The 26,562-nt window shown below is 47.5% G+C and overlaps 1 protein-coding gene across 2 annotated transcripts in view; it reads left to right on the forward strand.

Annotated features, from left to right (window-relative positions):
* CDH13 (cadherin 13) overlaps positions 1-26,562 on the forward strand; it is a 1,019,154-nt gene that overhangs the window by 910,306 nt on the left and 82,286 nt on the right. For both annotated transcript variants that reach the window (XM_061386852.1, XM_061386854.1), the window contains 2 exons: positions 14,127-14,309; positions 17,660-17,913. In XM_061386852.1, the coding sequence (XP_061242836.1) occupies positions 14,127-14,309; positions 17,660-17,913 (437 nt within the window). The remainder of the gene's footprint in view (positions 1-14,126; positions 14,310-17,659; positions 17,914-26,562) is intronic.

Here is a 26,562-nt window from a genome sequence, read left to right on the forward strand (position 1 = left end):
AATTGCTTAATTTGGCCAAATCTCCATCCTGCAGCTCTGGGGCCTTGAAACCCCCACTGTTGGCCCCTCCTCCAGCTGCTGCTTACATAAGAAGGAGGCAGTGCCCACCTGTCACCTTTACCTGCTAATGAGCCCTGGAACTCGCTGCCCTCGGGTGTCATGTATTTTTTCTTTTCCTCCGGGGAGGTCTGTACCACACTGCTGTGAATTCAAGCCTCTTCTCTACCTTGCAGCTTAAATTATACTAACCTTCCACCTCTTCCCTGACTGTAGAAGGAACAAGGTTGCACACAGCTGGCAGAAGAAGCTTACCATTGTAATTTGTTCCTGTAAGTCAAGCAACACAAGTGTTACTATAGCAACAACGCTAGATGTGGACTTGCTCGGGAATCACTCCCTTCCTGCAGAAGGTGTGCATATGTGTGCGTGTACATACGTGTGTGCATATGTTTGGGTGTGTGAAGAAGTGTTGTTCAGAGTGGAAGCCATTAGCAGAGTGCTGTTTAGGGAGGAGACTGGGGAGCTTCTCCAGCCAAAAGGAAGAGATTCCCTTTAGATGTCCCCTTGGATGGTCAGCCACACCTGGGCCCAGAAAGTTACCAGCTACCATGCCTCTTACAGTCCCTTGCCATGGGCAGGCCCTCTGAGATGCTCCATAAACACAGACTTCACATTAGGCAACTGGAGGCCAAAGACCACAAATTTTGATTTGTTCACAACCTCTTCCTAAATGTTTGCAAAGGCAACAGAAAGATAAGTTCATGAGAACCAAATCCACCCCTTGGAAGGACCTGTGTGGGGTTAATGAAACACGACTCACCATCCAGACATTTAACTTATACACATCTGCCTGTGTGTTCTCAAAGTCACGTGTGGATTCTTCACACAAGGTGGCCCAAGAGGAGAACAGCCTCCCAGGACTGCGAGAGCCTTCCATGTGGATGCTTTTGGAGACTTAAGAATCATCTGGGCCTCCCCGATGGCTAAATGGTAAAGAATCCACATGCCAGTGCAGGAGATCCAGGAGATAGGGGTTTGATCACTGGGTCAGGAGGATCCCCTGGAGAAGGAAATGGCAAATCACTCCAGTATTCCTGCCTGGAAATCCCATGGGCAGTGGAGCCTAGTGGGCTACAATCCATGGGGTTGCAAAGAGTCAGACACGATTGAGCAACTGAGCACACACACATATGCAAGGATCATTTTGATCATATCCAATTGTGTCTAAAGCACTGATTTTAGAAACTGTTGTAAAAAGACTGCGCTTCCTGGTGGTTATCATAGAAGTGATGCCCAGGGCCCAGAACACACCAACCAGCATCCATTCTTTGGGGGTTGGTTGGCCAATGGGCATCTTCACCCCTCCTCCCAGGGGTCCAGGCTGAGCCACGGAATCCTCAGTTGCTCCTTCTGCAGTTGTTCCAGGTGCTTAGACTGGAGGCTTCAGCCACCGGGTTCTATTGACACGGAGATCTCTGTCTTCAGCTTCCACTGGCACAAGGCCTTGGAAGGTGGGAATCCTGGAACGCAGATTGCCCAGATTTTCTTATTTGAGAAAAAGCAAGCCCTTTAGCCACCCCCACCTCTCTGTCTCCCCCTCTGTCTATCTCTTTCTCCTGCCTTTGCTTCCTGTGTTACTTATTTCTATCTTACTTATCTCTCCTTCTCTCTCTCTCTATCTCCTGCCTTTACTTCCTGTGCTATTTATTTCTATCTTACTTATCTCTCTTTCTCTCTCCTTCTCTGTCATCTCCCTTTCTCTGACTCTTCATTGCACGTGCAGCAATGCATTTCCCTGCCTTCTTTCCCAGCTCCGCCTGCCGCCACCAGCTCCCTCTTTCTCCCACTGCCTCTTTATTTCTGTGTGTTTCTCAGTCCCCGCTCTCTCCTCTCTCCTCAGCTCCTCTCATCTCCTGCGTGGTCTCCTGTGCTACCTGGCAGTTCCCGCTATCCCACCCTGTCACTTTGTTGTCCTGGTTTAGTCACTACTCTTTGCAACCCCGCAGACTGTGTCCCACCAGGCTCCTCTGTCCATGGGATTCTCCAGACAAGAACACTGGAGTGGCTTGCCATTCCCTTCCCCAGGGAAATCTTCCTGACCCAGGGACCAACCCTCATCTCCTGCATTGGCAGGTGGATTCTTTACCGCTGAGCCACCAGGGAAGCCACCCTGTCACTAAGGAGGGAAGAATCAAGCTGGAAGACGTCACCTTTTTACATAAAGGTCCTTAGTGCTGAGAAGCCGCAGTTTCCCACATTCGCGTGCAGAGGGCTCCGTACGGCCCTCCCTCACAGGGAAAGGCAGGACCCTGTCTTGCCTGTTGCATGTGAGTTTCATGTAACGCCTCCTTGGCAGCTATTCAACAGGCCTGATGAGGGTTCTGAACAGCATGTTTTCTCATGTAGTTACACCTCAACAATCACTGACTGTATTGTTCCTGGATTGAAAATACATTTTAAGTCCTTTTTTTTTTCTTCTGCAGTCCTTATTTTTGTGCTCCCCAACCCTCCCAGTGACTTTCAATGGATTTAGTACTTTCACCACACACAGGGAGGTGAGGAAATACAGGCCTCTCTTGCGAAGGGAGTGAGCACAGTGGAGAGGAGGGAGGCTTTTGTGTCCCTGTGCATGTTTTGTTGTTCTGCTTTTTAAGTGGAGAGTCTGGGACACGTTTATCGACTTGAGAGGCAGGCACATTGGCAGGTAGGGAAGCAGGACAGGAGTTGAAGGTGGAAAGGGGGATGGGGTGTGGGGAAGAAGTCCACCTTGAACAGGATGGAAACAGTCCCCTCTAGCCTCTCAGCTCCAGGCTGGGATGCTGGAAGTACAAGGCACCTGTGTTTTGATCTTTCTTGCCCCTCAGCAAAGACCAAGCTGCCAAGGGTAGGCTGAAAGGTCAAGAGAAGAGGTCAGAGATGTGATGTAGCGGCGAATCATCTGGAATCTGACTCTGAAGGTCTGTCCCGGGGCCCCAGATCCTGCGTTTCTAACTACCTCACAAGTGATGCCAACCCTGGGCCAGGGACCACACCTCAAGTAGCAAGGGTCTGGAGAACAGGGAGGGGAGAATGGACCACAGCTGGTAATTCTTTGCTGTTGAATCTGAACACGGTTCCAACGGGGCCAAATGGGGGGAAAAATCCCTCTTTTCTGGTTTTCTGAGGCCCACTGAGAAAGCCCCATGAGTGACAGGGCTGCCTTGCTCCCTGGAGGCCCCGATCTCTGCTGCACCCGAGTCCGCTTGGCGCTCACAGGCACAAACGTGTTTACGGAAAAGCGAGAGGCAGGCAAGTGTCAGGAAGAAGGAAGTGAGAGAAAAACCACCTTTCTTCTTTTATAAAAGGGATTATCAGTGGCTAATTCAAAAATTGTGGAGTAATGAAAACTACATCCATAATTTTCATAATAATTATAGTCTTTAGTTTTACCCTTGAATGTTTTTCTGGCGAAGTCTGATTTAGTTACTCTGGAAAATGCTATTATGCTAGTTCAGTGTTTTCCCATGAGGCTTGAGTCTAGGACCAAGTTGCTGATAAACCTTGCCCTGGGGATCTGTGGGCTGCCACTTACAGGCTGATGCTTGTTAGGGAGCCCCTGACCTGGTTTAGCTGGATCAGTGATTCTCAGCCAGGGAGGACTGTACACACACATACACGCACACACACACACACTGTTCTGGGACACCCAGCAGTGTCTGCACACATTTCTGATTGCTACGACTTGGGTGCTCCTGGCACCTGGTGGGTAGAGGCCAGGGGTGACACTCAGCATCATGTACAGGGCACCCCCTCAACCAGTGATTATCCAGCCCAAAATGTCACTAGCACTGAGCCTAAGAAATCCTGCACTAGATTAAAAGTACAGTTAGGATCTAAAACATTCTACTGGTCAAGACACCCCTGATGATACATGACACCAACTCTAAGTAGTTTATATAACAAAGGAAAGTTATATTGTCAGAAATATTTATTTAGCGAGACTAGGCTCCTGTAGAAATGACAACAAAAAGCCCAGAAGAGCAAAGTTTATTTCTCCGGTCACATTCCTTATAATGATGTGTACTGTAACCAACGTCGTTTCTTTATTCTTTCTATCTGTGTTCATTATAACAATGTGCCTCTGTTGCTTACTATGTGTCAGGTGTTCATCTCAACATTTATAAATATTCTTGCTTAGTAATCATGATTCTATAATGGTAGGTACTATTATTTTTTCTCATTGTGCCAATGAGAAAATCAAGATACAGAGAAGTTAAGTGACTTGGCCAAGGTCACACAACCAATAGGTGGTAGAGCCTCATGGGGGTGTTAAACATGAGTAACTTTCCGTCATTCATTCTTTTCAATGTGAAAGATAGACCTCAGCACCTCTCTCCCACAGACTCCAGTGTGGCTCCACCCAAGATCAGAACCCAGAAGGGACAGAGGATGATTTTCCTAATCCTCCCTCTCTCACTGGGTCTGATTCCCAAAGGAACAATTCTCATCCATCTCTTCTCCCCATGGGACTCGGATGTTCTCAGATGCTCTACAAGCCACCTCTGGGAAGAAATACTCAGAGGCGCCAATGGGAATTACAAGTGGGCCCCTGGGGTCTATTTGAAACAGGAATCAATGGTGCAGACATGGATAATGGATTTAGAGCAGTTTCTTCTGACTACGACATTTGGGATTTAAATATAAATTAGAAGCTATAAGTCAATTCCAAGTGTGAATTTGTACAAATCCCTTGTAATGAAAGCAGAAGGTTTCTCTTGTCCTTATTTGTACTGGAGCGTTAGCATCAGGAGCCTAACCAAGTGTGTCGATTCTCCTACTGCTCGGGAGATTAAAGATGTACTTCCTCTAGTTAGAAACAGCTGCAAGGGGCATGCACGAAGCAGGGCTTGTTCTCTGTGAACTCCAGGGTGCCCAGCTCATCTCTACATTAAGCTGAGCAACACCACATCAAATAGGTAAAGGAGGCTGCTTTAGTGGGTTACTCCAAAGAGACACGGCTCTCAAAGATCCTCCTCCTTCTCAGCCCCTCCTGTGTTCAAAGAGGGAAGCTTCCATCCCCAAATTGCCTCTCCTCACATGGGACAAGGGGGCAGTGAGCTCTGAGAAGCCAGCAAACAGTACACAGCCTCACATGTTTAGAAGGTGCAGACCAAGGACTCTGTGCATGTTGATAAATGACGTAAATCCCCACTGCCTCACTCACAGAATCACCATGTGACCCAGCAATTCTGCCCCTAGGCATCTGCCCAAGAGAATGAAAACATATGTCCACATGCAAACGTGTCCATGAATATTCAGAGCAACATTTTCCAACAGTCAAGAAGTGGAAACAGCCCACATGTTGATCAGTGGAAGAATGGATAGATGAAACATGGTCTGTCATGCAGTGGAACATTATGTAACCATGAAAAAGAACAAAGTACTGACACAGGTTACAACACCTTGAACACGCTATACTAATTGAAAGAAGCCAGACAGAGAAGACCATGTATTATGTGATTCCATCTCTGTAAAATGCCAGAAGAGTAAATCCATAGAGACAGGAGGTAGATTAGTGGTTGTCAGGGGCTGGGACGGGCAGAGGAGTGGAATGAGTGCTTAATGGATACAAGATTTCTGTTTGGGATGATGAAAACCATAACCTCAGGAGATAGCCCTGTGAGTTTCATTGGCAAATGTATTCTGTTGGTCTGTAAGCAACCCTGATAGGCTCCTAGAGCAAAGACTGCAAGAAATCTCAAGGATGATCCCTGCCACCAGTGGCATCCTTTGGCCCTCCCAACATCTAGATGCTAGGACCTACACACACTGGAACGGATCCCTAAGATTGATTTAAAGCTTGATCCTAACACTAGGAGGTGGCCTTAGGAGTCATTTCAAGCAGCTGTTCTCACCCTCCTTCATCAGAATCCTATTGGGGGAGTTTTTAGACATGCAAATACCTAGCCCCACCCAGGGAAAATCTCTGAATGTGGGTGGGATCCCAGATACTAAGCAGATTTCGAGTGTTTCCGATGTGCAGTCAGGGTTATGAACTCCTGCTCTCCTGATACTCTACATCTCAGATAACCAAACCAGGACCCAGAAGTCACAGAATTTATCCGTGAGGTAGAGGTGGGTCAGAACTTACTCATTTCACTGCACTTTCCCCTCCTCTAAACTTGTGGAATTGCATAAACCAAATTCTAAAGTCCTTAGAGCAGACCATGCTATTGTTAAAAAAAAAAAGTCATTCTTAATTCAGATTCAAATGTTTGTGGTTGAACATGTATCCCTGCAGAATATCTCTTTGCTTCTCAAAATTAAATTATTTCCAATCATCCCATTAAATGAACATATGTATTTGGCCTTTTCTTTCTTTTTTTTTTTAAGACGAGAAGCTCAATTGAAGGAGAGATGTTAATGTCAGATGAAATAAAGTTTCCATGCAGGGCATTTGCAGAAAAAACAATGCAGGCATATTTGCTCCTTGGTTTTTGTTTTTCTCTTACCATCATATGTAATATTTATTTCATCAGTTCCCTAAGGCAGTGCTTTTCAAATTTCTTTTTAGCTGCAAAACTTTTTTCCAAGCAAAATCTTAGACAACAGCTCTAATATACAAAACAGATAAAATACAGTTAACAGATTCCTCGGGCAGTTTCTGTCTTTCTTGTTTAGAGGAAAATACTTGATACATTGGTGGGACTCCTGCACCATCTCGCTTTGTTCTGAGAAACATGGTTTGAGAACCCTGCCCAACAGCATTGCTTTTCTGCCAGTCTTCAGTGACTCTTATCTTTTCGTTTTGTTTTGAGGAGAAAAAGCATGTTTTAGTACTTGAGTACTTCTTCCTAAAAACTCGCAGTTTAGCTGCATCGTGGGTCTGTAATTGGCAGATTTGAGGAACTTCAGTAGGTGAGGTCGTGTGGAGGAGGTGTGCAAACCAAACTTGCTGGGCTGTTGGGCACCCAGGGAGCCAGAACCTGGCCAGGCATCTTCCTCAGAAGTTGGGTACCCAGCACCCACTCTGTGTCTGCACCAGCCATGAAAATGGCCTTTCTCCACCAAGAAAATGAGCCAACACAAAAGAGGGTGTCCTGAAGGGGCGGGAAGACACCTCCTGCCAGAGCACACAGTAAATGCCGTTTCCCCCTCCTGCCCGTTGGCTCATCCCCCTGCCTCTGGGGGACACTTGGTCTTTCCTCTCCTTGAACAGCACCCTGGACACAGCCCTCCTGGGAGGCACACAGTTCTCCTCCAGGCCCAGGCTCCCCAGGGCAGGTGGGTCACACGCACTGGAGGATGTGCGCATCTGCTCTCCTGGACCAAGAACCACACACATGGAGAGTCCTCTCACTCAGGTCATGTTTCTTTTTCATTGAGCTGCTATTCTTTATTATCACAGAACTCTTTCCGTGTTCAGTTTTTCCATTTCCTCACCTGTTTAGTCAGGGTAGCTTGAAACATTTAACTGAGAAAATGCTTGTGGAGAAGCCTAAGAGGTGCATCACTAACTGCCCTTTACCACGGCTACACGGCACTGTCTCCACCGACAATAGAGACAACATGCAGGTACTTTCAGTAAAGTGGAGAAATGACAGTAACTGTCAGTATAGGAAATTAATGTTAGTTGGATCAAGGAAGGACTTTGATTCTGTTTTCCTAAAGAGAGTTTTTAAGTTTTACCAATAAACACTGAAATGTTTACAGATTCAGTTGTGTGTCTGGGATTTGCTCCAAATAAAACAGGAGAAGAGGATGTGTGATCAAGGCACACTGGGAGTGTGAGCTGAAAGGACTCAGTAGGTACAGTTGTCTTGAGGGCTGGCAGATGAGCAGGTGGTCCTCAGCCAAGCAATTCAGAGTCCCTTGTGGGTCTCTCTTGTTAATCACTTCTTAGACATAAAGTCTTCTTAAAATACTGAATAAACTTTATGTAGAACTCTACACATTAAATTTTTATTTAAGTATTGTCTATGTTATATTGTGTGCATATTATATGTATATGTTATATTGTGTGCATGTTATATATACATATATTGTATGCACATTATACATACATTTACCTTTTATACTTTTATATTATATATATTTTAAATATTTTACATTATATTACATATATATATGATCAGTCCTGTGTGTTCATTGGAAGGACTGATGTTGAAGCTGAAACCCCAATACTTTGGCCACCTGATATGAAGAGCTGACTCATCTGAAAAGACCCTGATGCTGGGAAATATTGGGGGCAGGAGGAGAAGGGGATGACAGAGGATGAGATGGTTGGATGGCATCACCGACTCAATGGACATGAGTTTCAGTAAACTCCGGGAGTTGGTGATGGACAGGGAGGCCTGGTGTGCTGAGGTTCATGCGGTCACAAAGAGTCAGACATAACTGAGTGAATGAACTGAACTGATATGTATAACAAACACATAACATTATCTGTGAGCTGAATTAAAATAGCCTCCCATGTTTTCTTCTAAAATGTTTATTATTTTACATTTCACAGTTTCTGTATGGCGTGAGGTAGGGATCAAGATCCATTGTTTTTCCACCTGGCTCTCCAGTGGCCCCAGCACCATTTATTAAAATGACCATTAGCTGGAAACTAAATCATGTCCAAACACAGAAGCACCCATAACTGGCCACAGGTGCCACCTGGGATGTATGACAGTAGAGAAATGGTAGAAATCAAACTGTTTGGATATGCCATGGGTGAGCAGATTGCATAAGGAAAGGGACTGACCAGGAGTAAATGTGTCAGTCTTCTGAGCTATAAGCCCCTGAGGGGAGAGAGAATGGCGTCCCTCTCACTGACTGCTATACATCCTGTGCCTGGCAGACCCCCTGACATTCAGTAGACATTTAATGACTATTTATTTAAGCAGGGTCTTGCATCTTTCTGTCCAAAGATGAATCCTAATTATAGATAGAAGGAAACCAGATATCTGGTGCAGCTGTCCCTTCTAAATGTGGGTGCAATAAGTTAACATCATTTGCCTTGTTGCTAAACAGCAAGACAAGGATAAGTAAGGGTGTAAGGGTCAGGTTTATAATATTGAAAAGCAAAGAGCTTCTTCCACACCCATCCAGAGAAATAAGAGATCTACACAAAACAACCACTTTAGAAGGCAGACTGTGATAAGAAGAGAAAGAATCACAGGGCTTTGAGCCGTATTCTCCAATTCACAAGTAAGAATTTGATATGAGACAGAATGAAATCAATCATCATCACCACTGCTAACAAATATCGATTCCTTTTACTCTATGCCAGGCAATGTGCCAAGACCCTTAAACACATGATCTTATTTACAGCAATCGTGGTTTCTACCCAATAGGTTATCAGCCAGATATTAGATTTTTTCCAACAAGCTGCATCCTTTATGTAAATACAGACTCATAAAAGAGTTGCCAAGCTCAGTTTCTAATGATGTCTCCATCACCCTTTTATCCTCACAAATAGAAACTTAAGTGTGTAAAACTTTACAGGGCCTTATCTTTTAATTTTCTCAAAGCCAGGGCCCAGCCAACTATATCCCATCCTTTCGAATTCAGCATCAGTTCTCCATGAAACCCCAGGGTTGGCAGCTCATGAACCTGGACTCCTAACCTAGATAGCATATTCAAAAGCAGAGACATTACTTTGCCAGCAAAGGTCTGTCTAGTCAAGGCTATGGTTTTTCCAGTGGTCATGTAGGGATGTGAGAGTTGGACTGTGAAGAAAGCTGAGTGCTGAAGAATTGATGCTTTTGAACTGTGGTGCTGGAGAAGAATCTTGAGAGTCTCTTGGACTGCAAGGAGATCCAACCAGTCCATTCTAAAGGAGATCAGCCCTGGGTGTTCTTTGGAAGGACTGATGCTAAAGCTGAAACTCCAGTACTTTGGCCACCTCATTCGAAGAGTTGACTCATTGGAAAAGACTCTGATGCTGGGAGGGATTACAGGCAGGAAGAGAAGGGGATGACAGAGGATGAGATGGCTGGATGGCATCACCGACTCGATGGACGTGAGTTTGAGTGAACTCTGGGAGTTGGTGATGGACAGGGAGGCTTGGCATGCTGCAATTCGTGGGGTCACAAAGAGTTAGACACAACTGAGCGATTGAACTGAACTGAACTGAATCTGGACTCCAGCAATTAAGCAAGCAGCCTTGCTTGTGTCCTGTCCCTTAAAGTCATGAGCTGTCACTTCTCCCCATATGTGGCATTCTAGCCTGCTGACCGTCATTTCCATCTTCCAGGTTAACCTTAACAAGCAACTCTTTGCTCTATGAGGAAGAGTGTACACTCTCTGTAAATTAAAATGCAAGTCCCTCTTCCCCTGGTGGTGGATGACCTTTGTGGCAAGTCCAGGTAGTCTCTTCCTAAGTGTCCATCACAGAACTCACCTCACCTTATCAGAGAAAAGAAAATGAAATAACTCAGCTCTGAATTGCAAGACAGCTAATGAAACTCAGTATGTCCCAAGCCAGTCGCCCACACTGATTGTGTAAAAACATGTTTCACATCTCATACTTGATTTACAGCACAGTTTAACAGAAAGTAACTTTATCTATTTTTTCCAATTAAACGAAGTAATGTTATAATCAATAATTCCTCCTGCTCTGGTATGGTAAATTAATGTCTGTCTATTGTTTTTAAATCACAAAATGAGCATTGCTCTAGAAATATAAAATGGTACTATTTTGTTTTAATCTATTTAATTTTCCATTCTTGAATTACATAATGGGGTTAAAACATTGAATAGAATTAATAGAATGAGTATTTAATTAAGCAGTAATGAGTTTCTAAATGGATGCTCAAGGAAACTGGCTTTATAGTTTATGCAAGAATCAGATAATGGTCTTAACAGAGACTATAATAATTGTGTTGAATATTTTCTATATTTAAAGATTTTTTTTTTCTGAGTTCTCTCAGGAGTTGATTTAAACATATTCCAGTTCCTTGATTAGACCTCACTTTGCTCTCAAGGTAAATTCTAAATGCCTTTCCCTGGCTGGCAAGGCTGTGCATCATCTGACTGTCTCCTCCCCCATAGCCCAAGAGCAGAGGGTTCTCTCCAGCCACACACACCTTCCCTCTGCTCCACAAAGGCCCCGTGCTCCCTTGACCACTAGCCTCTGCACCTGCCGTTTCAGATCCAGGAGGACTCTCGCCTCTCACCTCACTAACTTTTCGTCTTCGTTCAGTTCTCAGGGAATTCTTCACTAATGACCCTCACTAGGCTGGGGCAGGCAATGGGGACCTTGAGTGGGCATGAGTAACAGAACTTGTGGAAAGCAGATGTTACTGCAGTCCAGATCTGGATGTGACCTGCGGCTCACTCGCTGACCTTGGACCAAGCTGTTCCTTCCTCCCCCGAGCCGGCTTCTTCCTCTGCAACCTGCAGGGTCCGGCAGCGCATGTGCCGCCATGTTCTGCTCCCAGGCACACGGCAGACAGCAGTAGACGATCACAGCACTCCTTCCTGCTGTCCCCAGATGCACTGCCGGCCGCTCTACACGGCAGCCAGGCAGCCTCACAGTGCACAGAGTGGGCTCTCACATCCTCACCTCGGTCATCCTTGGCCTTGAACTGTCTTTCTTCTCCACCCAAACTGCATATTATCAATAGAATTATCTGTGCAGGTCAAGAAAATACTGAATCTCCGGCCTAACCCCAAATCAACTGAATTGGAATAGGGTTAGTTAAAAAAAAAAAAAAAAGTGTTTTTAAAAAGCCCTCAAGGAGACTCTAACAGGATTAGGAACCACCAGTCTGATTTCAAGCTCTGGAATTTCATAATTTTGGGGAGAATGCGGGGAAGATAGAAGGTAGCACTAACTTAAACAAGACTCAGGAATCCGGTCAAAATCATTGTCTCCTGGAGCTGTTTCTATGTGACAGCACCCTCCATGTCCCCTTCACTCCAGCTGCTCTCCATCTGGTGTGTGTGTTCTAAGAATTTCCCAGCACCACTTGTAGGGAAGCGAGACAACCTACCCAGGTTCACTGAGGTGTGAGAGACGAATGAGCTCCCATCCCCAGCCTGTCTCCCCCAAGGCATCAAGATTACAGCTTCTGATTAATGATTTGCAAGTCAATTAATCAGCCACCGCTTTCGGGACTTCATTTCTCAAATTACTTCTCTTTGAACATCGGGGCCTTCTGACATTGTCTTACTGTCTTTAGGTTCTCTTTCCTACTAATTGAAATTCCAGGATATTTCTTGTTCTTCTTGTCAGCTTATTGGTATGACTTGCTTATATAATATTTGCAAACAGATTACTATTCACCTGTAGTGTGTCAGAGGTAAGCATCAAAACAATACTTTATGCTTCCAGCTCAAAGGAGTGTGCTAATAATGATGGCTTGTGAAGCGCAGTCTATGGGAAAACTGATTTTTCATTTATTGATTTATTTTTTCACCACGCCGACTTGCAAGAAACATTTGAGATGTATTACAATAAAAACAAAGGTACAGCAAAGCTCCAAACAGTTGATTTATATGTTTCCTTAGAAAATGCTTTTCTAAAGTCCTGCTAGGTTGGGCCAGGGGTAGGAAGGATGGAGCTGGCTCCCTTCATTATAGAAGATGGTACAGTCACACTCTGGAGTCAAACTCTAGGGCTCCAATGCCAGCCCTTCCATGTATGAGCGAGAGCGTTCTGGTATCCAGTCACCTGTCCTCAGGGTGGGTGGGGCTGTACTAGGGGAGAGGCGGCCATGCAGTCATTTCTGTGCAACCTACCATGAGACCTTAAGCTCCGAGGGTTAGCACAAGGCCCTTAGCGTGTCCTTAGAGGTCCCACTGGGCCAACCGTTGGCCGGGTGGTGTCCTCCAAGGGAGAGCGTGGTAAGAGGCAGGTGAACAGCCTTCTCCCCAGGGCCTTCCCTGGCCTTAGCTGGTGGTGAGCTGGGAGTCCCGGGGGACAGGCTGGGGGCCATGATCTGCAGGGCTCCAGAGCCCTCGCCACAGACACCCACTGGCCAGGCTGCGGCTTTGAGGCAGCTCCTCTTTCCCATCCCCTTCTCCAGGACCTAATGGCAGCAGCCGTCTGTCTGCGTGGGTCCCCAGGACCCACCCTCCCCCAACCCTATTTGAGTGGCCTGAGGACCCTGAGGGCTAGCTGGGTCCTGGGCTCCTGGCTTCCCCGTGATGACAGCCAGGCAGGGTCTGAGTACCAGGCCCTGAGGGAGCTGCCAGCTGAGATCTGCCTCTTCAGCAAGGCCTGGGTGCTGGTGGGAGGACCTATACTTGGTGCTGGACGAAGGTATGGTGGGGGTGGTAACTGGTCCTCAGAGGGATCCCCTCCTCTAACCCAGGCCCTAGACCTCGGAGGGTGAAAGTTGAGCCTTAGGACCTTGCCCTTACTTGTCAGAACAGAGAATAACATTTGTTTTGGTGGAGGTTTACAGGAACACCTGACCTCAAGAGCAAAGGATCTGACAGCAAGACGTTTGCAACAACTACCCACGCCCTTCCTGCACCTTGCCTAGAAAAGGGTTTTGCTGACAGCTTTCCAGGAGTTTGCGGTTTTTAAGGCATGAGCCAGCCATCTCCTTGCAGGGCCATCAGTACACTTGTCTCTGCTCCAGACTCTGACATCTTGATGTTGTTTGGCCTCGCTGTGCACTGGGCACACAGACTCACATTCGGTAACAGCGGCAAGAACAGATGCACAAAGGCTCAGACTCAGTCCAGGTCAGGGTCTCACTCAACGGCAGTTCAGGACGGGCTTCCGTCCACCTCCTCATGGTGCCTCAGGGACCCTAGTGCCGTCCCTCCTTTGGCTCCACCTTCCCCTTGGGCCTCGTGGTCATCTGCACCCAGGTGGGGAGAAGGAAGGGGGCCCAGAGGAGACACAGCTCTTCTCTCAACACTCACCTCCAGTGAGCCCAGGCAAGCCCTGACCAACATCCCCTGATGAGAATTCAGGCTCATGGCCCCACGTAAGGCTGCTGCCAGAACCTGAAGCCTGTCATCTGTCGGCAGAGCACAGCATCATGGTCTTCCTCTGTTTTGCTTTATTATTTAATGAGACGCTAGGGGTAACGTGCCCCGTACCAGGCATGTCACAGGAGCACCATCACTGGTCTTCGCTATGTTGGTGGTGTTGTTTTCCCAAAATAGTTACAGTTGTGGTCTGCTTTGTTTGTTTACAGTTTCAAGCCACAGTCGAGGAAGGAGCCATGGGAGTTATTGTCAACTTGACAGTTGAGGACAAGGACGATCCCACCACGGGTGCATGGAGGGCCGCCTACACCATCATCAACGGGAACCCAGGGCAGAGCTTCGAGATCCACACCAACCCGCAGACCAACGAGGGGATGCTCTCCGTCGTCAAAGTAAGGGTGGCTCCGGTGCTCCTCCTTCCTTGCCTGAGCACCCAGGGCCCCCAGCTGAGGATAAATCAGCCCCAGTCTCCCCCTCCCAGAATTAAAATAGAGAAAGTCTCCTGCTTGAGGGAGTGCTTTTACCCTCACAGCCTTAAAACCAGCCCGTTCCACAGGTTCCAAAAAACTTAAACTTGCATGGAACCTTAAAACACATTCTCCAGACATTTCATAGTTAATTATCAAAGATATGCAAAAATGGGACCTGTGAAGGTTTCCTAAAGATCCATACTCAAATTGTGGATTATCACATTTCCTCTCAATCTTTCTTAGCAGAGTCTGGATTACTCTCTTAAACACAGCAGATAATTACACACACGGGGTGATCCTCAATGTGAAACTGCCTGTGAGCACGTGGCCCTGCATGCTGACTGCTCTCTGCTGCAGGGAGTCTGAGAAGGACATGTGACCACAATGGAAAGGGAGGGCTTAGAAACGTGGGAGGGAGGGGGAGGCAGCAGAGCGTGAGTGGCTGGTGGTCCCCATGTCCTGGAGGAAGGGGTCCGGGAGGTTCTGGGAGAGCTGCCGCCAGACCAGGCCATCTGCGGAATACAGCTTCTTTTCTGGGGGCTGAAGCAGTTTGCCTGAGAAGCAGGAAGCAGCTGTGTTTACGGCAGCCAAGTGAGTGGACAAAGCAGGAACATTGCCACCTACTCCCTGTGTGCCCTCAGCTAAGATGCGTAACTGTTTCCTGTGCCTCGGTTTCCTTATCTGTGAAACGAGGTGTTGGGACAGCCCACCTCTCCAGGCTGTTATGAGGAAGTCACCAGCTCATAAGTGGTGTGTTTCCAGTGGCTGCTGTAACAGTGACCACCAACGTGGAGGCTTAAAAGTCCAAAACCAGGTTCATGGGGCTGCAGGTGGTGTGGCTGGCCCCTGCTGGAGGGTCCGGGGACAGCAGGGGAAAGTGGAATTGTGTCCTCATTCTTCCCAGCTTCTGGAGCATCCCTTGGCTCGTGGCCCCTTCCAGCATCTTCAGAGCAGTGCCCCAGCGTCTTCCTCTCTCTGACTCTGACCCCTGCTTCCATCGCCACATCTGCTCCTTCCTTTGACTTTCCTGCCTCCCTCTTTCAAGGCCCCCTATGGTTCCGTTGAGCCCACCTGGGTAATTCAGGCTTCTGTCCCCAGTTAAGGTCCTTAATTTAATCATATCTGCAAAGTCCCTTTTGCCATGTAAGGTAACGTTCCAAGGATTAGAATATGGACATACTAAGGGTGGGGTCATTATTCAGCCTAGCCAGGCTGTATAAACATTTGCATCAGCAAAGTTCCATAATGCCACTGGGGGTAGGACCCAGAACCACAGAGAATGTCAGATTTTAGAGATGCTTCCTGCTTTGTTGGGAGGACAAGGGCTCTGGGTTTCTCCCAAGCCTGCCCTTTTCAGAACTTGGTCCAAACTGAACCCCAAACATCTGCCTGCAAAGAGCAGCTCTGCGAGTTCCCAACTCCTCTTCCCTCGTCAGGACTCCCCGGAGATCCTGACACTGCCCTACGCTCAGCACTGCAGTTTCAAAGCCGTGAAAACCGTAAAATAACACAGCCTCTGGCTGTCGTCTGCATCTCATCCAGGGTCCATAAAAGGTGGCAGGCAGTTTTCCAGACCTGCAGCTGTAAGACAAAGCTTGGGTAAATACACATCCCCGCGTAAACCCTACGGGAGCGCAGTTCTCCCAGCCTGTTTGCTGTGGCTTGAGTGAAATGGAGCATCGTGTCCTCCGGTCGCCACACGCCCCCTCCGACCCACCATGCTGTGAGTCTGAAATGTCCGCATCTACACGAGTCACCTGGAACGCTAGCCAGAATGCGGAGTCCTTCATGGGCTTGCATATTTGGGGCTTCACTTGGGCAGGACAGAGATCTGTTATTAGAAAAGAGGCAGCAGTGGTAAATAATTCTTGTATTCCAGGGAGGGAACCACAGTATAGCTCCTGGGTACCAACAGCTTTGTATCTGTTAGGGTTTAACACCCTAACACTCACCCTGATGGGAGGAGTTCTAGGTGGGGGTGGGAGGGGCAGTCCTATTACTACCAGGAAGTATTTCCAGGTCAGCACTTTGTGTGTGTGTGTGTGTATGTGTGTGTGTGTGTGTAGGTGCCTGTGCATGTGTACACACATGTGCATCTGTGCACTTTCACAGGTGTGGGGTGGACTGCATGCACATTAGCTGTAATTATTATAGAAGTTAGTGTAATTCTGCCTAAAGTTCCTCCCACTCGGCCTCTCTGATTACACCTTCTACCTCCTGTGCCCACAGAGCTCTTTCAGTCCTCACCCTCATCCCACGTTCCCAGATCCCTTACAGCCTGCACTGCCATCCCCTTCCTTCTGGTTGAGTGTGAATCACCTCCCTGGACTCACTTTAGTCTCATCCTCCCAGCAGGAACGTCCATTACATCTTAGGTCTCATGAGTTAGCTTACTCATTTTCCGGTAAACACTGAAATAAAAATTGTGTCCTTGTCTCACCCAAATGTCTCCCCACACACACTCCCATCAACAGAAAATGTCACCCTCACTGCAGCTAATGGTTTAGAAGGAAAGTGACGGAGTGGATGTGGTCTGTGACAGTTTATGGTGGGCAGGCCACCACGTTCATAATGTCTACAGTGGGTTTCCTTAATGTCCTCTGACGTTAGTCTACACAGCACCAGAGGAGGTAGACACCAGAGCCCCTTTGCATAATCACCTAGAAAGGGCCTCAGCAGGGCTGCTCGTTGGTGGGAGAGCCTGCCATGTATCTGGCATTGCATCCTCCTGCCCAGAAAATGGCAATAGAGCCACTGAGTCTTGAGGCCAAATGAAAATGCCCCCACAGGCTTCCCAGTGCCCACAGGGGAGGCAGGGCCCTGCAGCTTAACCCCTCATGTCTCAGCCTCCCGAATCCTTTTCCTTACATGACATTCTACTAGAATAACATGCACCCACTGAAGCCCACAGGCGTGATGGAGTTTGGGGTCACAGGCTACAGGTGGGAAGGCTTTTAATGTCAGCATCATCAGGGAATCTTACTCAAAGAGATCTCACACCCAGAGACCCAGATCTGTGAGACTCATGTAATTGCTATGGTTATTTCTCAGTCTAAAACCCTCAACAACTCCCATATCTAACTTGTTATCTGTATGTTTCATACTCTTTTTCTGAAAGAGGGCCCCAAGTTGCATAAAACTTCTTAGTCCACAGAACCTGGATCCATCCCCGAGTGTCTGCACGGCCCAGGGGCTGTCAGAGGGCCTCTGTGCAAAAGCGCCCACCCTTTGTGGCAGACCCATGTTCTGAGCACCCCCTCTCTGCCTTCCAGCCTCTGGACTATGAGATTTCTGCCTTTCACACCCTGCTGATCAAAGTGGAAAACGAGGACCCACTGGTGCCCGACGTCTCCTACGGCTCCAGCTCCACGGCCACTGTCCACATCACTGTCCTGGACGTCAACGAGAGTCCAGTTTTCTACCCGGACCCCATGATGGTGACCAAGCAGGAGAACATCTCTGTGGGCAGTGTGCTGCTGACAGTGAATGCCACGGACCCCGACTCCCTGCAGCGTCAGACCATCAGGTGGGTGAGCGTCTCCATGGCCAGAGGCGGGAGGCAGGCAGGAGCGGCTCTTCCTTCCGGGTTACCATTGACTTACATACATTACATACACTGCTTAATGACCTGGCTGAGCAGGAAGTTTGTGTCATGATGAAGAGTTGGTGGCCAGTGACACCAGGGAACCAGGCTGACTACACGGGGAAGCTGGCCCTGTCCCTGGTTCCTGGCTGCAGAGCACCCGGGAGGAGAGGGGCTCCAGGGCTGTGTTCCCACAGGTTCCCAGGGCTCTGCCTGTGCCAAGCATGGTGTGGAAGGAGCTACCACCCAGGGCCCCTCGCATCTCAGATGCTTAACCTGCTCTATCAGTGGCCACAGCTTCATGAGAAAGGCTTGGCCAACTCCATGTACAGTTAAGGGTATTAGGAATTCAGAGAGGTTCAGTAGCTTGCTCAAGGCTGCCCAGCTTAGTAGCGGAAGAATCAGGATGGAGATATGGTGGTTCAGTATGCAAAGTCGGTGCTGTCGGCCAAGTGCTCCGGACTCTGAACTGTTAAGGGGAAGGAATAGATGTTCCCTGGTACTTAGAAATGAACCATCAGGGTTGAGTTAGCTCAGTCGGTAAAGAATCTGCCTGCAATGCAGGAGACTCGGGTTCGATTCCTGGGTCACGAAGATCCTCTGGAGAAGGAAATGGCAACCCACTCCAGAATTCTTGCCTGGAGAATCCCATAGACAGAGGAGCCTGGAGGGCTACAGTCCATGGGATCCCAAGAGTTAGACACGACTTAGCAGTTAAACCACCACCATCGGGGCTGAGTTTTCCATTGATGATTGGCAAGGCAAAAAAAAAAAAAAAAAAAGGTTCAAATTTTTAGTCTTCATTCCTTAAGCTCTGTCCAGTACTTCAAAAGAAGGGGTTTTCCTAATGAGATTTAATTGAATGAGCATTGTCTGCAGTGCGTCTCATGCTGGTGGAGACGAGATGCCCTCCCTGGGGCGACGTTTCACAGCAAACACATCGGCAGGCAGGTCCAAACACGGGCTTGTCTCTGCAGCGGGGAGTGATTAATCTTCCTCCTCCAGAACAGAATCTTCTCATAGGAGATACCGATAACCACGTATTAGACACATTCAAATAAACATGTGTCTTATTTTCCTGATTTGAAACAGCTGGAAACACGCCACCATCTCCATGTCGGCCACAGGACCGTGGAGCAGGCTGGCAGAAGCTATTTTCCAACCCAAACAGGGGTTTATTTTTTACAACAAAACTTTCTGAAACTCCAGATGAACTAGATACAAGCACAAAATAAGGCCAAATCCTGTAATATTGTGAATCTGAAATAGCCATTCTTTTTTTCTTTCCTCTTCTCCTTTTATTTCCCCCTCTTCTGTATAGTGTTTGACAAAGGAAACACAAAATTTAAACATCAAAGAGAAAGATCAGGAAATCTGTAACTTAACACACTGTAAGGTAGTCGTACAAATTTAGGATGTCTCTGCTGCTGCTGCTACTGCTAAGTCACTTCAGTCATGTCCGACTCTGTGTGACCCCATAGATGGCATCCCACCAGGCTCCCCCGTCCCTGGGATTCTCCAGGCAAGAACACTGCAGTGGGTTGCCATTTCCTTCTCCAATGCGTGAAAGTGAAAAGTGAAAGTGAAGTCGCTCAGTCTTGTCTGACTCTTTGCGACCCCATGGACTGCAGCCTTCCAGGCTCCTCCGTCCATGGGATTTTCCAGGCAAGAGTACAGGAGGTAGAAGAGGTGACTCCAGGGTGGGTAGGAAATGCACTGAAATGGGGTTGATGTTGCTAAGCTTGGGATACTGCCTTTGCTGGGTAACGCGGGATGCTGGCAGGCATGACGATGTTACTGCGATGAGGAGGGGCTGAATCAGGTGTCTGGGATCTGGGAGTAGATGCGCCACTAAGGTGGGGCGGACAGGGAAGAGGCGGATCTGTCGGGGTTCTTTGTTTAAGACCGGCTCTGGCTGACTCGGGCAAAAGGGGAATTTGTTGGAAGATCCTAGGAACAGTTTATGAACTTTTCCCCACTGGGAACCACTAGTTTTTCTCTGTATCTGTGGGTCTGTCTCTGTTTCTTATATGCAGTCCTTTGTTTTCTTTTTTAGATTCTAGTATAAGTGGTAACAGAGTATTGGTCTCTCTCTGCCTTATTTCACTAAGCATAATATTCTCTAGGTCCATCCACATTGTTGCAAATAGCAGGATTTCATTCTTTTTATGGCTGAGTAATATTCCACACGTATTTGTGCGTATATGTATACACCACATTTTCTTTATTTGTTCATCTCTTGATGGGCACTTAGGTTAAACTTCCATACCTTGGCTACTGTAAATAATGCTGCTATGAACATTGGGCAGAATGATGTAGCTTTTCAAATTCGTGGGTTTTTTTTTTTTTTTAAATATATGCCCAGGTGTAAAGTTGCTAGATAGTGGTTCTATTTTTTTTTTTTTTTTGCGGGACCTCCACACTGTTCTCCATAGTGGCTGCACCAATTCATATTCCTCACCAACAGTGTACAAAAGTTCCCTTTTCTCCACATCCTCTCCAGCATGTGTTACTCGTGGTCTTTTTGATGATGGCCATGTTGATGGGTGTGAGATACCATCTCATTGTGGCTTTGATTTGCGTTCCTCTGATGATCAGTGGTGTTGAGGAGTTTATAGAATTGGAGAAGATGCTTGGACCGAGGCTGAGATAGCACAGGACTTGTTGTACCTCTAGGTAATGCGACCTGACAGGCGGCGCTGCAGGCTCTCACAGGGAGAGTGACCCACCTCCAGCCACTGTCCACTCTCGTGTCACTCGGCTCACAGTTCATATGTCGGGGCAAGTCTGCTTTGCCTGAGCTGGAGCCATGCACCCCCAACTCAGGGCCCCCTGACAGTCAAAGAGGTGATGTTCCCAGATGTGGCTGCAGCTGCCCCCACCACAGGCAGCTGATTGAGAAGCAGGAAGGAAACCCATCTGGCAAATGGGGTGTGGTGCTTGGAGCATAGCAAGAGGCCATGGCCAGCAGCCCCAGCAGACCAAGTCAGGAGGCGTGATTCCCACCTGGAGAGGAGCAGGTGACTGGCGAGGGACTCCAAGGCCAGCAGGATTTGAGCTTGGAGGACAGACCAGCAACTGGAACTGGAATCCAGTGGTTCCCCATTCTATCCTGCATGGAGCATTAGTGGCGCCCACTGTGAGAAAAGGAGATCAGAGAAAGCAATTTGTAGCTTACTACACATGAGGCTTGTGGTAAAAGCAGGAACAGAGAAAGCTCTGAAGAGCTTCCGGTTTCCACAGTACAGCTGGTCATCACAGGTGTGATGTGACCCTCAGTCACGAGTGGCAAGGACCCATCTCAGCCTGACTTTTTCCAGGAGCGCCGGTGCTGGCCCACAGCATCAAAAATGAGGGCAAGGGCATTCAGCATGAGGATTCCAGGGCTCAATATATTCCTTCCCCACCTTTTGACTCTGCACTTAACCTGGTCTGGCTTCATCCTCAGCGGTCTCTGTGCGGCTGTAGAGGGTCAAGGCACCAATAGCAATGCCAGGCCTCAGTCCTACCAGAAAAAAAGATCCCCCCAACCAGAAGTATCTGCCGGAGGGCCAGGTGTGGGTCTCCCTGAACCAACTCACACACACACCTCACAGACAGAACGGCAGGACGGCGAGAGCTCCCCGGGGCTAGTCCTGAGGCGTGAGCCCACTGGGAACCCGGCATCCAACCACAAGTACCTGGGAGGTGGCTTCCCACAGGAATGCCCAAGGCCCTTCCCGGAGCATGGGAATGATCCTGAGTCATCAGGAGCCACGGAAAACCACTGCAATCAAGTTCAATGTCATGGTCCCCTCAGGAAATATAACTGAGGTGTTCCTGTGGCTGTTTGGCTAAGAACTGTAGCACTTACAAATGGGTCTGGCTGAGCAGTGTCTGGACAAGTCCCTTTTCCAGCACTGAAAGCAAAGTAAATGTGTGTGCATGTGTGAGACACACATTTCGCTCTCTGGTCTGACTCTTTGGACACATTGCTTCCTGCTGAGATCCAGAGTTGCCTAGAAGTGACCCTTTCTCAGCCTGGCACTGACTGGACCTCCCTCCGCCCTTCCCCGCCCCCCCTCCCTGACCACCCACACTTCCTCTCCTGGCACTGGTTCTGAGCTCCATCAAAGGCAGGCTTAGCATCCCTGACAGGTTGAGCTGTTGTCACAGGAACTCTTCGGGGAGAAAAGGCTCATTAATTATTTGCAGCCTTTGATCCTGTACACGAGAAGTCGTGTCCCTGAGGGGCCGTGTGTGCAAAGGCTGAGCAGGGCTGAGGAGAGGGGCCGGGCTGGGACACGGTTTTCTAATCATCCACACTCAACTCCCCAGAATTCTCAGAAAGACATGATGACCTTGTGTCTGTGGTGGTGGTGGTGGTGTTTTCTTAATGATTCCTCGGGGAGCAGGCATTGGAAGAGGGAAGAACTTTACAGTGGGAACTCCTATTTTTATCTCAAGGAGAGCTCTGAGTTCAACTGACAAAGTCACATGTACTCCAAGGGCGTTGATTCCCAGCAATAGCTTCACCCTGGCTCTGCACTCCTGCATGCTATCAGGGTGTCCCTGTGTGTGTGTGTGTGTGTGTGTGTGTGTGTGTGTGTGGCTCTGTGTGTGTCCACGTGTCAATCCCAGTGCCGATTACTCTTGGTCTATCCTTTACTCCATGCATCTCTTCCTTGTGCCTCTCTGTCTTCCCCTGCCTGTCTTCCTCCCCACTACTGTCTCTATTGGCATCTCCCCCGTCCCTCTAGGACCGTCTTTCTCTCTTGTCTCATAGCCATCTCGTCTCTGTCTGCTTCTGTTCCTTCCTTCCTCCCATTCATTCCTCTCTCTCCTCTCTTCTCTTTTCTCCTCCTCTTTCCCTCTTCTTCTTTCTCCTTCCTCCTCCCTCTATCACCTCCCTCCCCCCGTTCCTCCTCTTCTTTCTCTGTCTCTGCCTCTCCCTCTCTGCCTATCTCTATATCAATATCTCACTCCAAGACTGTGGGTGCCTCAGCTCCAATAACCCCATCTCATCTCAGATGACTAGCCAGGCACTCAAGGCACCTTGGCGCAATGAGAGACCCGGCACACCCAGCCAGTATCCTGACAGCCTAATTCAGCTCCTGCCCCCACCACGACAGGCCTCCTCCCTGAGGGCAGGCAGGCTCCCTCCCTTCCCAAGACAGGAAAACTCCTCCCTACCCCCAACCCCCGCAAAACTCAGGACCTCACTTCTGACTCATCCTGTCCTGTCTTTGGGGATGGAAAACACGTCTCAGACACAGTAGTTCCGCCCTGCCACTGGATGCCCTCTTTTATCTCACTAGGGAATGTTAAAACCAGTGAAAGGCGCCTTGATCTCTGAGAAGCCTGTAACTCTAAAGACAGGAGGTGTCCAGGCTTCAGAGTGAATATTCTCACTAAAAAGCCTGCGTTATTAAAGCTTGTTTAAAAGCCCATCGCATTGTGCTCTTAGCCAAATCCAAATGGACAGCAGTGGGCAGATGAAATTCTTCTTCTTAATGACTTGTATCTTCTTATCCTTATTATAAAGTTAAGATAGTTCATGGAGGAAACTTTTGAAAAGGTAGTTGGGAATAAAGAATCTAATTTTAAAAATCTGTGATAGTCCCACCCAAGGAAATCCCTTTTTAACGGCTTGGATATATCTCTAGTCACATGTTGGAGTACTACTTTTTATTTTCAAAATTGGCTCACATCACCCACTTTGCTTTGAAATCTGCCATTTTTACTTTCCAATACGTGATGAATCGCTTTCCATGTCAAGAAATAGCCACTATTTTTAGTCGCTGAATATGCATTCTACTAGTCTATTACACAAACATGCTCATTTATTTATTCATTCCCTTGTTGTTGGCTATTTAGACTGTTTCCAGTCATATGCAATTATTTTTGTAAAAGGTCAGTGGACATGCTTGTCGCTAAATTGTTTAATGCATCATTAATTTTCTGAAGAATTTTCTGAAAATGCTGTGCAAAAGTGTTGATGTTGCTAATGCTTTTTGTCATATAAAGAATTCTATTTTTACCTAGGCAATCATATTTCTATTTTCCCTTATGACTTGAATTGATGGTTAGAAAGTTTCTCTGCTCCAAGGTTATATGAACATTGACATGTTGTAAAATAGAGCTGGTTCCCATAGCCCAGGCTATCAACACACAGAGGCAAAGAGACTGGCTTCAGCTCTCAGGACAGAATCTGCCTCCATGAACACCAGACAGGGATCCGGCACTTCTCGAGGACATTTTAGTGTCTCCAGTGAGCAACGGACCCATGCACCTAAACTTGTGGGCTAATTATTGTCAGAAATACCAGCTCAATGATAATTATGCTAAGATGGAAATGACTGTATTTCCTCAACAGCCTCCAACAGTGAGATGAGAAGCAGGGACCAGTCTCACCATGGCATCAAGTCTGTTGCGTTGGTTACTCTAGGGATATGGCCAGCAGCTCCATCATTTTGAGTGGTCTGAGAGGACTTATTTCATTCCCTGAATGATCAGGGGATTTCTATTGAGGCAGCCAAGTAGCAATTCCAATTCCAAACATTTTTTAGATAGAACTCATCTTCTCTCTCTGGTCTGTAGTAAACAACCTTATAGCAGAGACTTCTGCCACACACTGAACATGTAAGATGTGAGCTGAGGAAAAATATTGTCCTTGCCCAAGTGAAATTACCCTTTGCTGCTCAAGCATTTCTGGGGAAAAGGATCATTCATCGTGGGAGCCCCACAAGTGTTTGTCCAGCAGCACTGTATCTGTGAGGATTAAGTTTGGCTGACTATAAACGGAAAATTGAAAACGATGGTGGTTCAGAGAAGATAGAAATTGTTTTTTGTTTTTTGTTTTTTTTTCCTTGTATAAAATAAGTATAAAGCAGCTACGGCAGTCCAGGGCGGATGGCAGTTCCACAAAGCCGGCAGGGGCCCCACTCCTTCTGCTCGCCATTCAGTGGCCTCTAAGCTGACAGTCTCTGCCTCATGGACTGTGTTAGCTGCTAGTGCTCCAGCCTCCACATCTGTGTTTCAGGCAATAGTTTGGGAGAGAGGGAATACAGAATGGAGTCTCCTGTATTTTAGGCAGTCTTCCTGAAAGTCAAGCACTTTTCTATTTGAATCTGATTGGTCAAAATCAGTCGCATGGCCACAACCTAGCTGCAAGAAATACTAGGAAGCATGGTCATTTTTAGGTGGGTAGCAACCAGCTTTTAAAAGTGGAATTCTTTACTAAGAAAGAGAAAAAGGGTGGATATTGTAAGGCAACCGGAAGCTTCTTCCATGAACACCTTTCGGTATTGAACCTTTCTGTGTAATAAAAGACAACAGGATGAATTTTACAAGATGAATACATGCCATGAAATTAGATTTTACACAATCAAAATAATAGATAATTGTGTTGCCAAAGACAACTGCTTGAAAAAAAGCACACGCGTTATAGTTTTCCATTCATTCCTTTACTGAATTCATTCACTGGCATTTGTCTAGTGCGTACTATGGGCCTTACACTGCTGGGTGCAGTGTTTTCACTCGTGGAAGAAATGGTCTCTGCCTACAGCCTCCAGGGAGCTTATAGTCAAAAGAGCAAGAGCGATGCCCCAGGAAAAAAAGGAAGAGGGAGGGGAAAAGGGAGAGAGAGGTAAACGAAGGAAGGAGAGAAAGAAGTTGTCTCCTTGGAAAGTAGGGACCAGTGGTCCCCAGCTGGGGAGAAGGAGCCAAGCAACAAAATTATTTCTTTCCAAGCATCATTGTCATCTCACTGGTCAACAGATTCCTACATCCCCCAGAAATGCCACCATCCCCATGCCTTTGAGCTGGTCTCTGCCTCCTGGGAATGGGGTACCAGACTAAACCAGGCAAAGATTGCCAGGCCCCCTGGACGCATGTTTTGTATAACTAAGATGCCTGACATTTTCATATAAAAGTTTACCAAAAGCACTGAGGGCAGTCTTACTTAACTCTCACAACCACCCTGTGAATAGGAAATGATGCGTCTACCTCTTTTATGAGGAAAACGTAACCTCTCTGAGCCTAGGTTTATGGGAAGAAAACATACAAATGAGGTGAACTACCGGGGCTTATCTCACCACCACCTCGCCCATGTCTGTGTGTCTTTCTGAGGTTTAGGCATCCCCCTGCAGGTGACCCCCTTACTTTCAGAATGCACTGCCACTGGCTTTCTGAAAGCCTGCTGCTGCTGCTGCTGCTGCTGCTAAGTCGCATCAGTCGTGTCTGACTCTGTGCAACCCCATAGACAGCAGCCCACCAGGCTCCTCCATCCCTGGGATTCTCCAGGCAAGAATACTGGAGTGGGTTGCCATCTCCTTCTCCAGTCTAGTATAACGTTTATCATGCTTCACTGTTACACTGTTATTTTCCACTAACCCTCGGCCTCTGTGAGGGTAACGAGCATGTTCACTTCCATCCCTGATAAACCATCAGGGCTTCATCAGTACCGTTTAGTTAATTAAGCACTCAGGCCCAGCACCAAGGCCTTCAGAACTTTTGTCCTTGACAATAATGTCAAGGACGCAAACACATAATCTGTCATCGCCAAAATTTGAAAAGGAAACAGCAAACTGAAGTTAATAAAGACTGAGTGTC

This window comes from Bos javanicus, chromosome 18, assembly GCF_032452875.1.
Source record: "Bos javanicus breed banteng chromosome 18, ARS-OSU_banteng_1.0, whole genome shotgun sequence".
Lineage (NCBI taxonomy): Eukaryota > Metazoa > Chordata > Mammalia > Artiodactyla > Bovidae > Bos > Bos javanicus.